Below are 24,188 nucleotides of genomic sequence, written 5' to 3'. Positions count from 1 at the left end.
AAGTAACAGACATCTGTTCTGATTAAATTATTCCTGTTCTCAGTGCACATGCCATAATACTATAAACTTTCTACAGTTATTGCCTTTTTGGACATTATCCACCGTCCTGTTTTTTTATTTAAAACAACATTTCCGAGACTGGACTCTGCATTCATCCTCAGACAAGAGGCCTACTCAGCTGGGCCCAATCCATACCTCTGGATATACAAGGTTCAACAATTAAATTCCGGGGCTGAGTCCATTATATGTATTTGAAAGCAGGTGTGAACATGTTTCAACTTGACACCGTGTATATGTGGTGTTTTCAACTTGCTCGTGTAAGGTGACTCTTCCACCATGTTCACTGCACAAGGTCGCTCACTTTTCTCTTGTCATTCATGCTCAGTCATGCTTAAGATTTTGTACTGTGCAGATCGTTGTGACAGTTTGTAGTGATGGAGTAAAGAGCAAACAAAGTTCTGATTTTCAAGACGGGCAAAAGAGTTTAGAGTGACAATGCTCTTGCTTGTACATGGGCTTTTGAATGGTATGCAGAATTTCAGGATGGATGTGAAAATCTCGAAGATGATGAAAGCAGTGGACCACCAACAGCTGTTTGAACACCTGACATGATTGAAAAAGTTTGGGAATTGATTTCAACTGATCGTCGAATGATTCTTCGGATGATGGAAAGGAAACTCGAAAGTAGCATAGAAACAATCTGAAAAATCTTATTGGAAAATCTCAGAAAACAGGAGATCTACGCTGAGTTTGTTCTGCACTGTTTTACGGATGAGCAGGAGGTTCTCACACTGCAAGCCTGTCAACAGTTTATTCAATCTGTGGATGATGATCATTCATTGCTTGATTCAATTGTAATGGATGATCAGACCTGGTGTTTCCAGTATGCTCCACAAACAGAGAGATAAAGCATGGAATGGCACTCACCAAGCTCTCAAACACAAAACATTATGATTTCAAAAGACAAAACAAAGTAATGTTTGTCACATTCTTCAGCAGTCAGGAAATCATTCATAAAGAATTTGTTCCACCAGGTTGGAGAGTGAATAAGGAATATTATGTGGAAGTACTGTTTTCTTTTCCTCCAGGAATGTAGCATTGAATAGAGAAGAATGGTGAGCAATCCTGAGGAAGGCCAGAGCTCACAAAGGGCTGTGATGCCAGTGATGATGATGATTGTTTTCTTTTATTCAGAGAATTCATCGAGTAAGACCTCAGTGTCAGGGAACAGGAAGGTGGATTCTCTGGCATGGCAATGCAAGACATCACACTGCAGTATCAATAAAGCAGTTTTTGGCAAAACAAGGAATTCCAGAATTAAATCCCCCCCCCCTTATTCTTCTGATTTATTGCCACCAGACCTTTTTTTATTCACCAAAATCAAATCCTTGCTGAAAGGGAGAAGCTTTGAAGAATCAAAGGAATTGTTGGCATTACATGCAATGAGTTCAAAAAGTTTCTTCAACAATTTTATGAGTGAGCACAAAATATGTGACATATCAAGGAGATTACTTTGAAGAATCCTAAAAGACATTTTCAATTTTAAATGTGGTTTTCTTAAAATTTACGCAGTCTTGGAATTGAACTGTTTAACCTTCATGTGCATGGTGATACTTGTGTAACATAAACCCTGTGCATAAGACTTCATCAGAATTTGTCAGATGACTCGAAAAATAACGTTAAAATCTGATTAAACTTTAATGTAAAGTGACCCTTAAGAATAACCGAAGTGCGCTACACATCGCAGAAGACAGTGTTTCTTAAAGTGTACATGTTTATACTCATACATGCTGTCATACAAAATGTTTGTGTCAAGTGAGTACTATCTCTGCTCTCTATTCATGATGTTCCATGTTCAATCCTCGGCTTAGAGGTCAGCTCTCCTGTTGGCTGTTTTTGTGGTTTCCTCAGCCCTTCTAGGGAAATTCTGGGATAGTACTTCAAGTACTTTCCAATTCTTTATTCCCTAATCATCCTACCATTTAACAGTATACAGGCTGAGATACTGACAGCAAATTAAAATTTTAAATTAATATCGAACATTATCAGAACCTGTCACAAGACTCAAAACGTGTAAAAGCTCATTTGGGTCCTTGAAGTAATCCAAATTAAACCCAAATCAGACTGGCTTGACTTTGTTACAAGTCCACAATACTGGTCAGGTATTTCTGGCTCTGCTCTATTCAGATGGGCTGACATGGTGAAACAACAATCTGGCTTTTGAAATGTCCCTAAATATCATCGGAAGGCATAAAAAAATATCCTATACAAATTACAATGTGCTTTGCTGAGTGGGTTGTTGAAATGAACGCACCAAAAATTTAAATAATTAATGTCCTAAGATAAAAGACATAACACTGAAGGCAACATCCAGACATGGAAGTGAGGTGTGAATTTTGTATGAGAGAGACAGCCAACATTTGGGAGGAGCACAGGCTGAATTTCTGGGACTGGATGACCACAAGAATACAGTTACAGGAAAGAGACTTCAAGTCTGAACACAGTGGAACACATGCAAGACCATCAGAGGCAAGTAAGCAAAATGTAGAATGAATGCAAAAAAATAGATTACCAGAGTTAGCAATGTATTATAAATACACTGACAAAAGAAACAGATATCACCAAAGAAAGTGAGGAAGAAACACATTCTTTTATGAGAGTTGATGGAACAGAATTTATACGCCTACCTCAAGATGAATTCCTTTTGGTACTTTCAGCCACAATGCCATTTAGCATAACAATCGTTATGAGAGTTCTTACTGGCAAATGTATTTGTGACCTCAAAGATGCATTAGGACGAATCTCTTGTGTGGAGGCTGTCAATGGGAAAATGCATGCTCTCTTCATGAAAGTGCATGCTAGAACCGACTTCAAAATAATACATTTTCTTGTCTTCTGTTTACGCATGTTTAAGGTCAAATTTTCTGCATTACTATCCCTCATTCTGACTGAAGTGCACATTATAAATCCTGAAAATAAATAAAAGAGGAGACCATTTTGGCCCGAAGGAAAATAAAGCATAAAGAGGAAGAAGGGTGACTAGAGAATAAGTTGCATTTAAGAGAGAAATATATGTGAAATGATATATTGATGCAGCACAATATTATCAAGAGGAATGTAGAAAAATACAAAAGCAGATGCTCAGTAGATTTTTTTTTCTCTTAATTATATTACAGTAGTTAAATCAATACTAATTGCAAGGGTGGAAGGGCAGGATATGTACTAAACAAATTTCGATTAAATAACTCACTGAAAAAGAGGTACTATAATCTGTAATAATTTCAGAAATTCAGAATATACTGGAGGATGTTTGAATACAGCATAACTGCTCAAAACATCCTATAACAGAGAACCGGCTTTTTAAAGTTGCAAAATTGCAATGTACCTACGCTTATTAGTGTAAAAAAAACTGAAGTGTCCATTCCTTGCCTGGTATAAGGTTCCTTTCCTTGTCTTTGTCACAACAGATACATAGTAGCTAGAATTCTAATGTATGAATAATACAATAAAAAACGAAAAGTTTACATATGCCTTTAAAGAACATAAATTTTGGAAACCAGCAGATTCTAAAGGGTTCTGATGATAGTGTATGACCCTTGGGATTACTAGGTATCTGGACTTTGTCAATTGTCTGGCAGTCCACAGAACACTACATTTCAGAAACTGGATCTCTTTCTGTCTAAGTTTCTGGACTTCGTTCATAGTCCAGTATTCTGAAGAACACAAAGGAACCCAATTTTTCAGAAACCGAATTTGGGTTTTTATTTTGTCCATTTTTGTCTAACAAACACAAAACATCTCAACGTTTCGGACACTGGTCCTATTTCCATTCTCAGGTAAGGGGGTGGGACACACCTATGGTTTTCGGTCCCTTAGAAACAGCTGACCTCAATCACCGAACAACCTATGTCAGTATAACTACACCAATATAGCTATAAAGCTGTAGATATCTATATCCAGATCCACTTTCTGAAACGTGTTCTTTGTGTTCTTTAGAATACCAGACAATGGACCACCAGATATGAGCATTCAAATTGCATCAAGAAACGCTACTGCAATGCTTGCACACTGCTTTAATAACCGTGATTATCATACATAATAGCAGAACTATGGGGTAAATTTCATAATATCACTGGGTGTTCTCCTTTAGACCTGTGGTAGGAAACTGGTAAGTTACATTTTTTTACATATTTGAAGAAGGGAAAGAAATAAACAGCCTGACAGTGTCCAAACAAATATCACAGCAAAAGATTTAATGCTGTTCATACTGCACCTGATGCAACTTTCTGAACAGTTCATCATTTAAATATAAAAGTCACAGGTAACAAACTTACTTGAAGAGTTCTTGAACTATCAGCTGACATCTTGCTGGCTTTCTTCTGGGGCAGACAGCACAAACACAGCATCATCTAGCCAATAGAAAGCCTGGGTGAGGTCACCCTCACACAGGTAGGGAACCCGGGACCAGCGTTCCACACGGAAACCAGATGCCTCAAAAACATTGCTGATCGCACTGCTGGCCTGCTCCTCAAAACCTGAACCTTCAATAGGCAGCCATTCTGTTGGTCGATGGTCTAGGCGGCCTGTAAATATCATAATTATGCCCTTACATGAAAGCAAACGCTGACAGGCATTAAATTTTAACCAAAATGCAGTGTCCTGATCAATGGCCTACAATTGTTTTATGGTTGTACTACAAGTTTGACTAGATTTCATCCATTGCTTACAGCAGATGTACCAAGACTCTTCATACAGAAACATTCTTGGACATATTAGACAAATTCTATTTGTACAATTTTAGTAATTTAAATGTTCCCAGAAGCAGTACATACACGAATGCCTCCACAATGCACAATGTTGCCAACCACTTCGATAATACACCAACTGAGGTGAAATTATTGGTAGAAACAGGAAATGCTCCCTTTGCCACAATGTCCAGCTAAGTTCTGGGCACATCCAGCCTCCTGCCTCTTTCCCCAGTGAGTAAAGCACCACAGTGTGTAGCAAACTACTCACCTCAATACAGTGCCAAGGTTTAGACTATGTGGAACTGTAACTCCACTCCATTTAACATCTTCATGGCATGGAACTTAAGCATGGGTACAGCTGATTAAGTATGTATATTAATATTGAAGCCATGGATGTGCCTAGTTAATTTTCTTCAGTTCAATTCTGTACATAAATTTCATTCTTCTCAAAGACATTTTCCCTTATTTTCAGCAATTCAGCACACTAAAATATCTGATGGACAAGTCTCTTTGTGAGAAAGTTCTGAAATCCTTTAGCTATCCATTATTTTGGATTATGTTCGCAGCATAACAAATTATGATCAATCAGAGGTACTTTTACAAATGCTCCATTCCACAGCCATTACAATGAAGGGGCAAATACCAGACATGTAGCACGACATGAAATTTGAGCACCGTCAATATGAACATAGTGCCTTGAACCTTCCAGACATGTCCTATCCGTAAAATCTGAAGCTGAAATAGCAGGGAACAAATTTTCAAATAAAATGTGAGAGTGAACTTACCGATCTCAACATAGGGGTTGAATGGAAGCACAAGGGCCACAACAACCTTGCCACCTGGCCTGAGTGAAGCTTTAAGGTCACGGAGCAGTGACAGTGGTCTGTCACATCGGTCTAAAAGGTTCAGGCATGTTATCACATCAAATTTGATCCCTGCTTCACGCCATGCCTCCACGTCCAGCAATCTGCAACAGAGGGCACACCAATGGTCAGTCATCCATGCCTCCCCACACTGGCCTGCAGATATACGTAACCTACTTACTCCTCAAATTTCATCCACCACCTTCATTCTAAAGTGATTTTATTTACTGCTGCTAGGCAATGCTGTAAACAAAAATGACAACTCCACAACAAAAGGCGTTCTTGTCTTCTGTGATTAATGAAGTCAGAATCGGTCACCATTGTGTAACGTGAGTTTCGCAAGCAACTTCAAAGTGATGTGCGATGTAAGAGACACATTCTTCAGTGGTATCGACTGTTCCATGAGAAAGGGAGAAAGGGTGCATTTGCTAGGGAAAAGAGTCCAGGATGGCTCAGAATGTCAGAGGAAAATGAGAATCGAATTAGAGAATCTTATGCATGAAGCCCACGTAAGTTGCCTAGTCATGGTAGCCATGAATTAAGCATAGCTCAGACAAAATTATGAAGAGTTCTGTGAAAATGATTGGCTATGAAAGCTTACAAGCTTCAGTTACTGCAGGTCCTAACACTTCTGGATACTACTTTTGCAAAGAAATGCAAAGGAGAATGGAAGAAGATGACATCTTTTCATGTTGACTCATTTTTTTTTTTGATGAGGCTACCTTTCTGTGAAGTGGAATAGCGGATCGCTATAAGGTGTGAATATGGGGCACTGTACAGCCACATGCAACAACTGAGTAAAAACGTGATTCGCCTAAACTAAATGTCTTCTATGCTGTATTCTTCACAAAGATATACAGGCCAAGCCATCCTTCTTTGTAGAAACAACAGTCTCTGGCTTCTCGTGCTTGGACATGTTGGAAAACTGGCTGTTTCTCAACTGAATCAAGATTCTGATGGCTGCATCTTCCAGCAAGATGGGGCTCCACCTTATTTTCATAAGGAGGTTCGCAAAGTTTTGAATCGCGTGCTTCCTCTGCGATGGATCCGATACCATGAGACCAATGACAATCCGTTGCCCTGGTGGCCAACCAGGTCCCCGAACCTGACACCCTGCTCTTTCTTCTTGTGGGGCTATGTGAAAGACATTGTCTGTGTGCCACCATTGCCCAGGAATTTACAGGAGCTGCAGAATCAAATTGTGGCTGCTTTTGGAGGAGTAACAACAGATAAGTTGCAGCGAGTCTGGCAAGAAAGATACTATCAGCTGGATGTGTGCCATGTGACACGACGTGCACATTTTGAGGGACTGTAACGAACAGGTATGAAGCTTGGGGGGGAGGGTTCTATGTTTTCAAATATATTAAATCGTTTTCAGGCAGTATGAATTAATGTATGAGGGGTAGGCCTTCTCGGCCCTTGCACCATGACCTGCAGTGGTCTGTTGTGCTTCACTTTCAGGCAGTAACTAATATAATTACAGTAATCTAAAATGGTAGCATTCTTTTTGTAAGACCCTTATATCTTCTTTGATTAAAGAAGTTACCTCTATCTAGCATCTATGCTCAATCTTTGAAGCTCTCTTTCCAGCACATTTCAAGATAGCATGCACATTCAATGAAATTCTGATTTTAGAGTACAGTGCAGTCACACTTCATGGAAGGATGCATTCCCAACGACCTTGCGTAATTCAAGGTAAGTTTTCTCATAGGAACAGACGTAAAGTATGGGGGATGCGTTCTCAGAGCACATACATTTACAGCCACTGTAGTGTAACATGACATTTTCTTAATTAGTATCATATTAATTTCAATTACATTATATTTTTTAGGATTCGCATTATTTCAAACTTTGCACATAAAGCGTGAGATTTTATTAATGCATTTTTATGTTGTACTATTTCAAATTAGCATAAAATATGACTCACTGTGTCCCCAAAAGGCTTGTACAAGAATGGATTATCTACAAAAGCCACAGCTACAGATGAGAGGCGTGACATTACAAAAGGCTGCATACTGGTCTTTTAGACGAATATCTGCATCATGAAAGTACGATGTTCTGGGTTGCAACACCCTGTAGTTTGGAAAGACAGCTCGAAATGTGGGAGCTGCACATTACTTTCATCTTCAGGGCACAACAGTGCGCCAAGCAAGAAACAGGCAAAAGCGGCCGGCAAGCTGAGTTTACTCTCAGACCACGAAGATGGTGGTGCTGAGTTCCTGCAAAAAGTTAGGCTTCTTCCTAACGACATGGCATTGCAGGCCGGAAGAGGTAAACAAAAGTGACACTGGAACTTAAATTACTGACAACAACAATGGAGGGCTTCTGTTGTGTTTGAGGTTGGGACTGGGCAACAAACGGGGTATGAGGGCGTGCAGACAGGCCCCCAGAAATATCGCTAAGCCACAATTATATCTATATCGACAATGCACAATCACGTCAATACATATCGCTGCACCAAAGGGGGCATTGCCACAGGTCAGGCGGTTACACGCTGGTTTCTCAGCGGGGAGCCTCTAGTTTAATGCCGGGCAACTTCATGTGAGATTCATGGTGACCGAAATGGCATGTTCCGTGCCAATCTATCAGCGCCCCCATGAGATGTGCGATGACCTTGACCAAGCAGCACATTATCACATGCTTGAGCACTTAGTTGGGGGCTTCAGCTCTAAGCCGGCACTTGTATGGTCACAGAGTACAGTCAGTTCTGCAGGGCTTGTAACGCGAGTATGTTTGAGAAACGCGTGGCTACACCAACTTTGAAGAGTGCTCAATTTCACTAACCGCTTCTCTCAATCTGCCAGCAGCACTCGCGATGTTGCGTCCCCTCTCTTCATTTCCTTAATGCCAGTTTGCAGTTCGGAAACAATATCTTGCTTAACGATGCTCTGGCAGTATAGTTTCGGCCGAGTAAACACAAACACAAACTTTAAATTTATATTGAAATGTAGAAGTTAAGACGATGGAACTTATAAAAGTGGCATACATTAAACTCGGTAACTTATCCAGCCTAAGTGCAGCAGTTAAAGTTGCGAGTGGCTAGCAAGATGTCCCCGTGCTCTTAACAAAGTTTTATTGTATCAGCAGCACGAGGAAGATTATCCAGGGGAGACATGGTTAAGATGTTAAGGCGATTAGGTGTGCAGGGGGAGGTTTAATTTGCAAGTAAACTGCGCCACTGCAAACGGAACAGCCGTAGAACAGGTAGTTTTGTGGAATTGCACGATAGGAAACAAGCTCCGTTTTTGACAGGAAGGAAAACATCTGAGGATACTTGTGCTTACACTATACGGTTCGTCCTAAGGAACTTAGCCCTATCCGCCACATGCTTCAACAAATAACAACCCTTTAAAGCACAATGGTTACTATATGTACCATTTGCTGTAACTTTTAAGAAATTCTCTGCAGAGAAGATAGATCATAGGCGAAGATAGATGGGTTTATTGGGCAGTTTTACAGCTGGTGACTACACTTTACAAATCACTATCACACACAGGGTCGTGTCTTGAGCCACATTGCTTGGCAAAGTTCCTCCATTGTTTCGCGCGTACATTGCTTAGCGATGGCTCTGATATTGTCGCTTCTTTACACAACCGTTGCCTAATACTTGCTGTCTATCTGGTCTCTTATTCTAGCTATTATATTTCTGCATCCCGCTCCAGTGAGGCGCTATCCTTATTACTAAAGCAGCTGTCAATAATGCAACAAAGTTTTAAAATATAAAATATATCTAGAACATGTTTCTCACTAAAAGTGTAACTTTAATACTTTGGAAAGGTAATTCAAGTTGCTCAGCTACTCAGAAGAATCCCAGCCTTCTGCGTAATCTGAAGTTTTACTGTCTTGTTCACAAAAACCCACCACGAAACCCTACTCTTCTCCAGAAAAAAATCCAGTTTTTCGAATACATTTTAATATTATCCTCCAATCTACACTTAGATCTTCGAATTTGTCTCCTCTCATCATGTTTTACCACCAAATGTACTCATTTATGATCTTGCAAGAGCCCGTAGACAGCAAGCAATGAGATCAGTATGATGCAATGGAGTGTGTGCGATATCCGGGCGCGGTGAGCTAGTTCAACTGTCCTTTTTCGTTTAGCCGGTTTCACTGTCATTTCAGCTAAGCGCAGCGCCTGTACAATGGGCTCGTGCTAACTGCTGTGGCTGCTATGGGTTTAAGGTAAAGCTATACCCGTAAGAGGCCGTGGAGACCCATAGGGCTGTGAGACGTCGAGGCTCCCACATTTTCTAGGCAATCGGCTCACAGATGAAGGTGAGGTCAGCCTTACGCTCCGACCGCCCTTTACCCCCCGGAAGATTCCAGGTACTCATTCCTGTTAGAGGCTGAGTCGACCCCAGGGTCATAGTACTGCTGGAAGGATTAGGTCAATTGAAAAATCCAGTAACCTCATCGGGAACCGAACCCGCGGCCTTCCGGCTTGTAGCATAGTGCCTCATCCATGTACGTTAGCGCGTGCCCCGCAGTGATCATTCGTACTGGGTGTTTATTAATGTATAGCGGGTCACTATCTCTGAGACGCTGGGAAGACGTGAATTCAAACATTTTCAGCATGTCCGAATTTCGTATATTGTTTATTGTTGGAACATCCAAATATCGGCTTATGTGGAGTTTAGCTTCCCGAAAGCTGAAATGGTTACAAACTTCATGATTCCAGAATTTGTGGTCGGATGGTACTCAGGTACGTCCGAACCCGATCGCGGAAATTTATAGCGTTCAAGCCAAGCGTCCCCCTTCAATTTCAAAAACTCGAATTAAGGACGCCCCCTCCAGATTCGAATTGGATTATTTACAAGGAGGGCACAAAAATAGTGTGTTCCCAATCACATACAAAAGCAAGCGGTAGTGAGCTTAGGAGATCTGAACTGCCTGCTACCGGCTCGGAAAATTAGATCTACAAGTAGCGTCGGTCCTGGAAACGCCTCCGCCCAAGTTACGACTTCTGCTGTCGACGTTTCGAATTTAGAAATGGACAAAGGCCGCGCGCCCTGGTCTCCTATTTCCAATGTTCTGGCGAAGCCCCTCAGTCATGCAGCTAAATACAAAACTTGACCATAAATCTCGGCAAAGTTAAAGAATCCGTCCAACTCACTCGAACTAATTTTATGACCGACGCACTAATTTCATTAATTCCAAAAGAAGTTAATTAACTTAAATCACATTAAAGTAATTACAGTAACGAAAGTATAGTACGAGCTCAAGATGCCAGATGATGGTGATTGTGGAGCAATTGGTAGAATGAAGATTGGGAGGGGAAACGGAAGTACTCGGAGAAAACCTGCCCCAATGCCACTTTGTTCACCACAAATCCCACATGATGTGACCCGGGCCGCGTACATTGTAAACAATAACATGGCCTTCCCCAAATATAAGAACTGGCCAGTGGAAAGGGGGGTAGTAGAGGGAGCTGAGAATGACTGTATAAGTACTACCTGATGATGACCAAAAATAGTGGCCGAAACATGTCGTAATATAGAAACTGTATAGTTATCCTATAACTATAATGGGTACCGAGGGCTCTTTCCACGGGGTTAAAGCGGCAGGGTCGTGAAGTTGACCACTAACCTCCAACTAGTGCCCAGGTCAAGAAATCGTGGATCTACACATCCACTCCCCCTTTCGCCTTCATGGCGTAGTGCTTAATTAGCTGAGCACAGGAACAACTTTACCTTTTACATGGACCTTTTTTATTGCTAGTGGGGTGGGACTAAGTCCCTTGTATTGTGGCCACTTCTGGCCTATTGTACCAGCCCCAGATGATAGGTGAGGGTGATTGTGGAGCAATTGGTAGAATGAACATTGGCAGGGGAAACAGAAGTACTCGGAAGAAACCTGCCCCAACGTCATTTTGTCCACCACAAATCCCACTTGACCAGACCCGGGACGCCGCGGTGGGAAGCCTGCGACAAACCCCTTGAGCTATGCCGCGGGCTTTACATGGACTTATTTTGCCTTTAAGTCGCGATACACGAAGATTTCTCACGAAGTCCGAAATGGTTACTCAGGTCCCCAAAGGCAACTTCAAGTCAAAGCGCGTATCCCCGCAGCCGAACACGGAGACCGGTACACGAATCTCATGTAAGCAGTGCTCAGCATTTCCTGATTCCACGGAAAATTTTCCAGGGCCACATCTGGAACTCTCGTATCTCTGCTACCAGACAACAGGCAACATCTTCTCTGTTAAAAATGGCTAACAATACATGTCCAGTACTATCTTCTGTGATATAAAGCTGTGTAGTCCGTTTAAAGTCAACCGACGTTTCAGAGGAACACGTCGCCTCCATTTTCGGAGTAAAAGTAAAAGCCAAGCAAGAATCCTTGCTTTTGACACCTGCTTTCACGCTCTTTCTTCCTTGGCTTAGGGACATTCTTCGATGAGGCGAAATCTTCCTCCGAAACGTCGGTTGATCTTCGACGGACTACAGGGTGTTACATCACAGAAGACGCAACTCTTCACAACCATGCTGTGAGAACCTTAGACCCTAAACGCACCCCCAGAAAGTGATAAGGCCTCTCGTAAGGCCTTCTCACGTTTGTACTTTGGATAAAACATGATTTTTATTGGTCATTCACAAACCTCCAGTTCTAAGGATAAAACCTCCATTCCCTTGCCATGTGTTAAATAATCACCTCCAATGATTGAGATTAGCTCTTTCTAAGGGGCCCAACTGAGTAGGTGTCTTCCTTTCTCACCTGAAGACGGAAACAGATCCAGTTACCGAAACGTCATGTCCTTTGTTACCTAAAATTCTAGAAGATGGAAAAAGTCCAAAATTTCAGTAATTCTGTGTGTCAATCCCATGGCCAGGGCCCTTTAGAATCAACCTTTCAGCATTCCACGAACAAAACAAAACATCTCTCTGCCTACATAACTAACTCCATGTTGCTGATCCCTTCTTGAGAAGCCGCCAGTTGTCCAGCCACTCAAGAACTTCCTAACAATATATAGAACCCGAAGGTTCATTACGGTGTTCACAAGAGCCCTCCACCGGTCCCTATCCTGAGCCACATCAATCCAGTCCATACCACCCCATCCTGTCTATGATCTGTTCTAATATTGTAAACCAACCTACGTCTTGGTCTTCCTAGTAGTCTCTTTCCTTTTGGCCACCAATATCCTATATGCATTCATCTTCTCATTCTGTTCTACATGACCTACCCATCCCATCCTCCCTGACTTGACCATTCTAATTATATTTGGCGAAGAGTACAAATTACGAAGTCCCTCATTAAGCAGTATGAAGCTCCTCATTATGAAATTTTCTCCAGTCTTCTGCCACTTCATCTCTCCCCCTGTCTATTTACCACATACTAAAACACGTAAACATTCCTCGGACTACAATAAACAGATGAAATAAACAAATGACCGGACTTAATAAGCATATGGAACAGAGAGGGTTTGAACTGTCACAAGCTGTTGCCATGGTGGTACACACTCCACGCCCACCTCACATCCCTTGACTTACTCATAATCACTCCAGCAATATCCAGTGTAGAGTATGAATTATGTAACGTCCTAATTCACCTTCTTCTATCTTAGATCAGGTCCGAACTCCGTCATCTTTGCTTCATTTCGTATCTCACACAAAGTGCACTGAGTCCGCAGCCTACGCTCCTGCAGGTTCCCCGAGACACGCGGGGAGGCAACTAGCACTGCATCCAGACCTGGGACCCACTTCCGGTGTAAGGAATCCCGGCCCCTCTTAGCCTTGTAAAGCATCCATTCTTCGTCCGGGGTATTATTAAAACAAACTGAACCGTAAAGTTGTCCGCGTTCTTAATTAGTTATGCAATATGCCACGAGGACATATGGTTGAGTGTAGATACAGCTCCACCCTTCTTGACCTCGACATTAGATGGAGGTGAGTTATCAGCTTGACGCCCCTGTCGCTTTACCCTGGGGGAAAGCGCCACCGGTAATCTTTGGATAGGAGACTGGGTGGTCCAAAGAGTCGGTCTGGACGCTGTGGAGAGGAAAACAAATCTTGCACCACTAAGAAACGAACCCGGGCCGCCCTGTCCATAGCCCGTCGCTATAGCGACCGAGGATTCCACAAGTTGTACGCAAAACATGAAATCGCCTGTGATTATATATCACTTATTTAACAAGGGTAAATTCTTAATTAGCCAAATCATAATATTCTGGGGTGTGATGCCGTACAGTTTGGTATACGGGTGTCAACATTTCGGAGGGACACACGAGTTCCATTTTGCGGAATATTTAACGACGCTCTCGGCATCTGGATCATGTAGCTTCATGGAAACGGAATTGGGTGGAGTTTGGAAGGTGTAGAGGTGCTACCCCGGCACTTACCTGAAGTTACTGGGGAAAACCAAGGCACGTTTCGCTCCAGATAGCCGGTGTCTAAGCCGGGATTCGAACCGAGCACGTCGCGAATGCCAGTCTATAGAATGTTACTGCTATTCCAATCTGCTCAGAGGCAGTTAGCAGGCACCTAAACTAGACGGCGCCGTAACCCGGAAACAACCCGAATTTGCTGTTGTCAGGATTCCTCCTTGCCATATGCAAGTACAATGCCCGAACTAAGGGGATCAGATGGGGAGGGCATGCAGCACACACATTAGAGAACACAAATGAATATAATTTTTCCGTTGGAGAATCTGAAGGAAAGAGCCCTTTGCAAGATCTAGCTGTAGATGGGTAAAAGAGATAAAGTTGTCCCTGTGCTTAACTAATTAAGCACTACACCATGAAGGAGTATGGGGGAGTGGATGTATAGATCCACGTTTTCTTGACCTCGGTACTAGTTGAATGTGAGTTGTCAGCTTCAAGCTCCGGCCACTTTATGCCTGTGGAAAGAGCCCCCGATACCCAGTGGATAGGACGCTGGGTGGACCCCAGAGCCGGTCAGGACTACATGGAGAAGAAAAAGTTATTTCCCCTACCGGGACTCGAACTACGACCCGTCGGTCGTCCAGCCCGTAGCCAGTCGCTGTACCGACTGAGCTATCCAGGCTCCCAAGGTGTAGATCAGTCGTAAAGAAATGACATGGGAAGCTGTGGGTTGCATTCATCTAGTTCAGGATAGCATGAGGTTGTGGGGATGTATTGTGAAGGTGCGAGAGAGACTGCTACTTGCTCAGGTGGAGATGGTTGGCTTCCTCTGCAGACTGTCAGGGCGTCACATCTGAAAAGAAAACGACTTACGGAGTTCTTACTGGCTGGAGTCCGCGTCCTGTTTCAGTCTGAGCTGTTGCAAATGTGAGGCACACAGAGTAGCGGCAAATTATACTGATTGAGGGGCTCGAAGAGCCCCTTGGGGGGGGGGGACCGATATATTAAAAATGTTTTCAGAATAATTTGATTAGAATTTTAGCGAAAGAGGGCCTTGCATTCACAAGAGAAATGGCTGGAACAGGGGTAGTTAAATTTCGCAACACCAAGAGCCGCAAACAACGAGGGGAAACCAAAAGTGGGAGTGACAACCACCGGATAAAAGGACTTTCTCTTTTGGCATGTTCGTAACGAAAAGTTGCAAAAAATCACGTACTCGCTTCGTCACGTCTGCCCTCCTATACGCACTAACAAACTGAGAAATGGTGAATGTATTTTCAACAAAACAGATATTAGAGTTATACTTAAATTTGACGTGCAATAACGAACATTATACATATGAACGCGTATGAGCGTTTCTGCATGCATCTCGAGCGTAATTAGCTGAATGTTTATCTGAGTGAGAAAAATAGAAAACCTTTGAAATTTTAGAGAAATATGAAACACAAATTTTATGTAAAATATTCCGTTTTAGAGAGTTCTACGGGTCGTCTCAAGATTATTACACGGAACGCAGCAATAAGTGTTACACTTCTGCCTTTGTACGCCCCTTCACTTCACCTGTCTATCATATTCACGAAACTTCGTATGCACACTGTGCTACTGAAGGCGATCCTAGCGTCGTATCCTCCATTTTCTATCAGTTGTAACAAAATGGCGGGCACTCGGAACTTATGCGGCGGAAGCGACTCCAGCGCCACTTAATTTAGGATTCCATTTTGAGGTTTATTTGATGAGGATGTCATTATCCTGATTATACAGCGTCGAGAGGCAGGAGACTGATGAAAGAACCTGAAATGAAGCAATCGCGTTCTAATCCCTGCAGTTGTCTGGGCAAACCGAGTAAGACCATGAAAAACGTTAAGTCAGGATACCCGCTGTCCCAGATCGGATTTTGAATCGAGTACCGTCTACAGCATTACGGTTAGATCAAACCACTTCATAATTTAGGATTCTTAAACGAGGTATCGTAACGAATGCACGAGATGTTATCAACTTCTGTAAGACTGTTCTTCTTTCCTCTAAAACAACAAAATGGCGCCTGCATGAAATCTGTATTCAGCTTTCGGTTTGATGGAGGTAACAGATGAATAACAGGTCACCTCCATCTTCATGGTCGAATAATAAGCGAAGGAAGAAACCAAAATGAAGCAGGTAGCAAACAGAGCAAGCGTCATGCTGGTTTCTTCAGGGCTGAAGATAGAGGAGACATGTTCCTGCGAAACGTCAGTTAAAGGCGTTACATCCATACACGCTGTATACGATATATAGCATTTACGTCAACAAACATGGCGACGGCGCGAATCTTTGAGGTTATATCCGACAAATCTGAAGCATGTGGATTCTGTACAGAGTTCTTCGTAAGAAAATAGAATAATAATAGTAATAAATCAGTAGGATTAGAAATACAGCGAAGTAGGCCTTATTAGTTCTAGTCGAACTCCCGGGAAGTTCGACTTGCTGCGTAGGAAGCAAATTTGCCTCTCACACACTATTCTAGGGTACTTGAAAAAAAAAGCATCGTCTGCCTCTTGATATGCATTTCTTTCCTGTCCAGGCCGCCTCTTCTCATCGTGTCCGCATGTTTCTGTGGAGCTGCAGAGCCCCCCCCCCCTCCGACTTGCCCCAGCACACACGTGTGCCATATATGTATACGTATATCACGTCCAGCTCTGCTCGCCCATGCATAAGGAATGGACACCTTAGAAGCCTTTCAAGTGTAAACACGTTTATTGTGTGTATGCATATCCATTGCTGGGCCCGGCGCATAGATACTCCATTAGTCGTCTCTTTCCTTCTTGTATTTATCTCTTTTCCTTCTCTTTTCTCCCTTCCCCCGCCCAGCCCTAACATATTACAGTCTATCATCTACCGTACAGTGGCCATATACACTGTTAAAATGTTCAACTTAGCGACAGCCTTTATGAATTCGAATTTTGCTGCCCCCTCACTTTATGGCAGGAACCGGGATAGAATGGTCGGTATAGCGACTGGCTACGGGCTGGAGTTCGAGTCCTGGTAGGGGCAAGAATTTTCTCCTCTCCACGTCTGGACGACGTGGAGAGGGGCCCATCGAGCCTCCCATCCAATGGGTACCGCGGCTCTTTCCCCGGGGGTAAAGCTAACTACTCACCTTCAGCTAATGCTGAGGTCAAGAAAATGTGGACCTATACATCAACTCCCCCATACGCCTTCAAGGCGTAGTGCTTAATTACGTAGTTAAAACAGCGGGACAACTTTACTTTTTACTTTACTTTACGACGCTCTTAGCAGCCAGACTAGACGGTGTCGAATGGAGGAATGATTGGTTAATTAGAAAGGATTTGGAAGGAAGCTGTAATGGCCTTGGTAGAGGTACTATCGCAGCATCTGCGTGGAAGGCTTGAGGTATAACTATGAAATACTTCAATCAGGATAGTAGGTATCCCGGCAGGGTATTCGAACCGAGTACCTCCCAAACACGAGTGTAGACTGTTACCGCTATGCCAACCCGCTCGAAACATAACACACAACAGGGAGGGGATAAACCTGCCGAGTTTCATGACTCACGTGATCCCGCGGTGAGACACAGAACTGGGCGCGCATGGCACAGTTGCGCTTAAGGACTCAGTAGCGCTACTAGTCCCGTGCGCTAGTTCAGTGAGCTGACGGGGAGCGCTGATGAATTCCTGAGGTAGATATAGTTTCTAATTTAAATGGAAATGTTTCCTTCGAGAAGTTCCACGTTATGATTCATAGAACAAGCTACCGGCATAGTTGGCAGGGGTAAAAAGTTACGAAATGTATTGTCACGTGTATTAGTGACTTACAGACGGGGTTGGGATTCGTGAATCGATTTATTGGATACTGACAAGTCGTAACTACAAATAATTATAACACTCTCAAGAATACTGCAGCTATAATACAGAAAAGAAAAGTTCTAGAGCGTCGTTGCTTGGTAACACTTCAACTATTGCACTGTCTTGAACGGCGTCTGTCGAATGGCTCTTGAAGACTCACTCGTCTCTCGAATTCTCCATCTGGCTGTCTGAATCTCGGGCCGAACTAACTTCATGCGGACCGAATATAGAACACAAAGTCGGCCAGTTGATTCCTCTGTTATTCTCTGTTGCCACGAAACGTGTGACAATCTCCGGGAACGCGTTGATTTATACAAGCATATTCATTGCTAGCCGTTGTCTAGCAACAAATGTATCTGCTGTGTTTCTCTGACTGCACACTTCCGGCTTTCAGGCGTCATGTCACAGTATGCATGGGGTAACAGTTTGCAAAAGCAGGTGAAATTTGCGAGCGAGAGACGGCGATGAGTGCCAGTACAGAAGGAAGGACCACTGGCAATTTCCCATGTTCGCAGCGAGATTTGTGAAGGCGGTGGATCCACTGTTCCATGTGCAAAGAGTACTAAGAGGAGGATACTCCAACTACGATTGCATATGTCTGTTTATATGCGATTATTATCGAAGTCGATCTATCGCATTCAGGTTCGATAGTGTACCCAGATTATGGGGTAGGTTGGGGGTAATGCAGTATTTCAATTAATATATTGTCATGAGAAGAAGTGGCTATAGACGGGGTTTGGATTGGTAATCGGATTTATTGATCACTTACAGATCGTAACTACAGGCAACTATAGCGCTACCGCTAATTTCGACAATTTACAAATCGCCATAACACATGCTAAATCTGTTGTGTCTTCACCAGTCGTTCCTTGGCAACGGATCCTAACAGTGGAGATTCTTCAGCTTCCGCGTTAACTTTGTTGCCCGCTGGCTCTCAACAACACCGACCAAGTCTTCTCTTCATAGACTTCCTTACAACTCTCTCTCTCTCTCTCTGTGTACTCGTGCTCCACTTGTCCTCCTTATAACATCTCGGCACGGACGGCGTATAAAACACAAATCATTGTTGCAATCCAATCATCTCCGTGGGAACATGCTTGTTTGCGAAGGCGTTACTCAGTAACGGCTGCATATACTTGCTTATCAAGAATATTATGCCTAGCAGCGAAGGTTGTTTGGCTGTTTCGAGGTCGTTACCCAGTAAGGGGTCTACACGATACATGAAATAAAGTCAATAGGAAACAGTTCACTCGTTCAACAATTAAACTTACCGAAATAAAGAAATCAGTTCAATAATTCCACTGCATGAAATTCGGTTTGATAGGCACCACCACGTTACCCCACGTTCGCAAGCAGCTCAGACGCTATGTACAGACATGTATTTTGTTCCTGAAATATTTGTATTAACACTTTTTTAACGGCATAAACGTAGGACGTCTGGTCACGTGGCGGTGGCGTGCGCGATTCGGGAAGTCTCCACAGGGGGAAGAGCAGCTGCCTTCCTCAAGTGTTTCGGTTCGATCCGTACAGAGGGCATACGAAACTGACATTGCAAATCAATAGACTGTCATGCATGCACATTGGGAAATAATGATACAGACAGCGTTTTAAAGCCGGCGCGCGCACGCACGCACAAACAGGCCTCCAAATAAAAAAGAGGTCATTAATGTGTCGTGATGGAAGACAAAATCATAAAATTCTAACAAATTCTTCCAGCTGTATGTCTGTTTCCCTATTGGTTCGCGCACAGCCCTGGTCTTCCCTTGCCAAAATGACGTGTCACATTTCCAGATCGGCTCAATTCTTTCCCTGAAGATGACGCCAGTGGATTCCCGCGAAACGTTGGTACATATCTAACAAACAGCACATCATATCTTTATTTTCACAGCCGCGATGTGAAAACTTCAATCCCAAATAAATTGACGATGCCTACTTAAGTACAACAATAACAGAGGCTTGAGAACAATAACAACCACCACCACCACCATCATCATCATCATCATCATCATCATCATCATCATCATCATCTATGGGACAGAGCGTGGTCACTTGCTGGCCACTTCCTGCCTCATCCATCCAACTGCTTTGTCACCGGTTCCTTGGTTCAAGCAATATGTATTTTTTTTTCTGAAATCCATTTCTTTTGATTTTGTCGAAATCTCGAATCAACTGGATTTATATTTCGAAATTTTGTCCACCACTGGATCTATTCTTTTAATTTATTCAATATGTCGGATCATCTGCTTGTACTCTGCCGTACATTTAAAACATTTCATTGCAAAGGTTGCAATTTTGGTTATGTTTTTCGCTTCCGTTCCCCAGCATTTAACTCCCATGTCAAAGGGTCGGTAAAGCTGGGGCATTAGCAGTTTTTTATTCTGACGTGTTATTGTACTTCTGAGACTTAAACGTTGTGTTGACGAGAGGCATGTTCATTTTGGAAAAAGATAACTTGAAAATTTGGCATCTATATCTTCGTACCCTTGACATGACAGCACATTTAGAACTGTTCTCTTCACTCCCATCCGTGCTTCATGCCCCACCCATCATACCATCTCTATTTCATCACCTTAATAAAGTCTGGCGAACAGTACAAGTTATGAAGTTCCTCAGTATGCAGTTTTACATATCCTGTTGTTACTTCATCCCTCATACGCCCAAAAATTCTCCTCTGCCCCCTGTTCTGAGACGCCCTCAGTCAATGTTCTTCCTCTAACATTACAGCCCAAGCTTCACACCATACAAAAAACATGGAAAAATATAGTTTTGTGTGTTTTAAAGGGTTTCACACAAAGGTCAGAAAGACAAAAGGCTCTGACCTGAAGGGCGGCAAACGTTTTCCGAATTTTTCCTGCCCCTAATATATTTCGTTTGGGGCGCGGTAGCACAGTTGGTAGAGACCGGAAGGTCGCATTTTCGATTTTCAATGAGATCACTGGATTTTCCAGTTGACCTAATCCTTCCAGCCGCAGTATTGCTCTGGGGTCGACTACGCCTCTAACAGAAATGAGTACCAGGAATCTTCCTAGGGGTCAAGGGCGGCCGGCACGTAAGGCTGACCTCACCGTCATCTGTGAGCTGATTGTCTAGAAAATGTGGGAGCCTCGACGTCTCAGAACCCTATGGGCCTCCACGGCCGGTTACAAAACAGTTTTAATCTTTTATCTACAATATAGAGTTATCCCCACATGTAGGCTCTATTAGCTATGTTCATATCCCGAGCTTTTCAATATTCTGACGACGAGGCATCACCGTAAACTTCCCTGTGCTAGCGCCTGTCGAGTATTTGCAAGACGCTGTTGACGGTGTCCACACAGCGCCTTCATTCGGCATGCTCTTTGCTAGAAGAAAATTCCCATTTTCCTTTCACGGAATATTCAGAACGAAGGCAAGTGTAAGAAACTGAATAATGAAAACTGGAGTGGGCCATGCGTTTCTTCCTCCTCTTTTCAGCGAACAAATTTATAAAGTGGCGAATGATTTGCTTTTGGCTCGAGGGAGTAGTCTGTGATCACGTCACATCTCACAGTGACGTCACATCAAACTGTACGCCTCTCATGCTCAGGCACTTCAAAGCTTAGTCGGTACAGTCATTAGCCTACGAGACAGACGACCGAGGAACCGGGGCTTGATTCTTGATAGGGGTGAGATATTCTTCTCTTCACCACGGCATCCAGACCGGCTCTGGGGCCCATCCAGTATCCTATGCAATGTGTACCGGGTGCTCTTCCCCTGGGGGTACTGCGGCCGGAGAGTGAAGCTGACCACTCACCTCCATTCCCCCATACATCTTTATGACATACTCCTTAATTAAACACAGGGACAGCTTTACCCTGACCTTACCCACAGAGCAAAACGGGAGCCTAGTGAACATTTTAAGTTGTAGAGCAGACAGTAAAGTTACACCTGTGTCCAAGCACCATGACAACAAAATGTACGTGAGAAACCTCGTGCATTCTTAACGTCAGTAAAAGATGAGATTGAATGGCTAGCTTGACGCTCCAGCCGCTGTTTGCAATTACACAATTGGTGTGAAATTACGTTACTGCACAGCCGCACAGCCGGTCTGGATGCCGTGGGAAAAGACGTACGAGGGGCAGTCAGTAAATAGGATACAAATCGAAAAACACGTGATATTCGAACCTGGAAAAAAGCATTTATTTCTCGACATATCCTCCACCAACATTGATATACTTGTCCCATTGCTTTACCAGTGCGTAGAAACCCGCGGCATAGAAGTCTCTTTGACTGCTGTCTCAGCCATTTTCGCACCTCTGCTTCAACCTCTTCTTCATCAGCGAAACGCTTGTTTACCAGCTGTGAACCGCTTTACGCGACAAACACTTCCCATCCGCAAACAGGCTGTCAGTAAAGGTAAAGGTAAAGCTGTCCCTGTGCTTAACGAATTCAGCACTACGCCACGAAGGCGTATGGGGGAGTGGATGTACAAATCTATATTTTCTTGACCTCGGCACTAGCTGGAAGAGAGTGGTCAACTTCACGCCCCGGCAGCTTTACCCCCGGGGAAAGAGCTCCCGGTACCCATTGGATATGAGGTTGGGTGAACCCCAGAGCCGGTCTGGACGACTTGGAAAAACGAAAATTCTTGAACCTACTGGAACTCGAACTCCGGCCCCTCAGTCGTCCGTCCCGTAGCCAGTAGCTATCCTGGCTCACAACAGGATGTGAGCACCTGCGACTATAGTCTAGAATTGTGAGGTGACTTATGAACAATTAAATGAAAATGGTATGGAAGAATCCGGTCGTGGCCTAACTTGAGGTAGTAAAGAAAAGTAAAGGCCGTGGAAGCCCAAAGGCCGCCATTTAGCCCTAAGAACATTCCAAAAATATTCTTAAAAACTAATGAAACCGTCAACCAGAACATTCGGTCTCCGGGCCGAGATTTCCTTCCAGGATCTTCCGAACACAGGGCACATAGAGTGAGATAAAATAATAAAAAAAAAACAAAGCTATCCTTGTAACAGGCCATGGAGGCCCATAGGATTTTGAGACGTCGAGGCTCCCATATCTTCTAGACAATCGGCTCACAAAAGGCGGTGAGTTTGTCAAACTTACGCGCCGGCCGCCCTTTACACCACCCAGAAGGTTAGTGGTACCCATTTCTGTTAGAGGCTGAGTCGCCCCCAGGGCCATAGTGCGGCTAGAAGAATTATATCAATTGAAAAAATAAAACGATAACCTCGACAGGAATCGAACCCACGACATAGTGAGACACAAAGTTTATATATTTCTGGGCTAGGTAGCTCATGTTCTGAAATATTGGTAGGGCGAATAGGAAGCGCACACAAAAAAGGGAAGAGCCATGATGTTAACAACGGAAACCACGTTCATGAGTCAGAGATATCATGAGAAGCAGATGCGTCTCCATTTCTGTGTCCAGTAGCATGGGGAAATAAGAGGAACAGTAGTGGGGGCAGGGGGCCTGGCTTTGCCACAGCGGCAAGCAACCCCCCCCCTCCCAAATGGCTAAACCTTACGCGTAACAAATTTAATATTCAGACACAGAGTGCCGTTGCGTAGCCGCAACTCTTTAGCTTCGTATTCGGGAGGTGCTGGGTTCGAATCTCAGTCCCGAAACAGGCTATCCTTGCAGGAACATGTCGACTGATACCCCGATTAAGCCATGACTGCTTCCTTCCAAATCCTTTCCCATCTATCATTCGTCTCACCATTCGACGCTACACGGTCTAGCTGCTGACTGCGTCGCAAATGAAACCACAAGAAGCAAGCGTTTATATTCACTTTATCGGTCTCCTAACCTCACACTATTATTCTCCAACATAAATACTGTAGCATGTAAACCCATTGCCAAGTAGTGGCCATAAACAGCAATAAAAGAATGGTGTTTTCTGCGCTGTCGGCTAACAAACAGAGAAACTGTGTTTTCTGTGTGGTCCGTGCCAAGATGTTACAAGCAGGACAAGTATAGAGTTAGTGGGCAGAGGCAGCCAGTGGAGTTGAATAATATTATATTTAAGCATCCCGTTGCGCTCCATACGACACATGATACAAACTCCGTCTTCAGTGCAAATCATATATTACAGGTCTTTCGTTTTGCTCTCCTTTACACGCTACATGTTTCGGCCACAAACGGCCATCATCAGGTCTATTACTCACGTATCAGGAAGACCTGTGTTTTTAAATTTTAAATGTTAAACTAAGTGCAGTGTGACAGATACGTGAGTAATAGACCTGATGATGGCCGTTTGTGGCCGAAACATGTAGCGTGTAAAGGAGAGCAAAACGAAAGACGTATAATATATGATTTGCACTGAAGACGGAGTTTGTATCATGTATCGAGTTGAATAAGTTAATTGCTCAGTCCTTGTGACCTGTTGCTGTAAGAAGCTGGTAGCGGAGGCATGGGAATATTACAGGAACCCAGAGGAAGGGGAACGTC

At 43.4% G+C, this 24,188-nt stretch overlaps 1 protein-coding gene across 1 annotated transcript in view; it reads right to left on the bottom strand.

Moving 5' to 3' along the window:
• Positions 1–24,188, bottom strand: part of LOC111874709 (methyltransferase-like protein 9) — a 339,812-nt gene that overhangs the window by 15,994 nt on the left and 299,630 nt on the right. Inside the window, exons 4-5 of the mRNA XM_023870434.2 lie at positions 5,534–5,715; positions 4,335–4,583 (exon numbers count right to left, since the gene is read on the bottom strand). Coding sequence (XP_023726202.1) covers positions 4,354–4,583; positions 5,534–5,715 — 412 coding nt within the window. The 3' untranslated portion in view covers positions 4,335–4,353. The remainder of the gene's footprint in view (positions 1–4,334; positions 4,584–5,533; positions 5,716–24,188) is intronic.

The sequence above is a fragment of the Cryptotermes secundus genome, unplaced genomic scaffold, assembly GCF_002891405.2.
Source record: "Cryptotermes secundus unplaced genomic scaffold, Csec_1.0 scaffold313, whole genome shotgun sequence".
NCBI lineage: Eukaryota > Metazoa > Arthropoda > Insecta > Blattodea > Kalotermitidae > Cryptotermes > Cryptotermes secundus.
The sequence above is the reverse complement of the archived record's forward strand: the minus strand, read 5'-3'. Positions and strand labels throughout refer to the sequence as shown.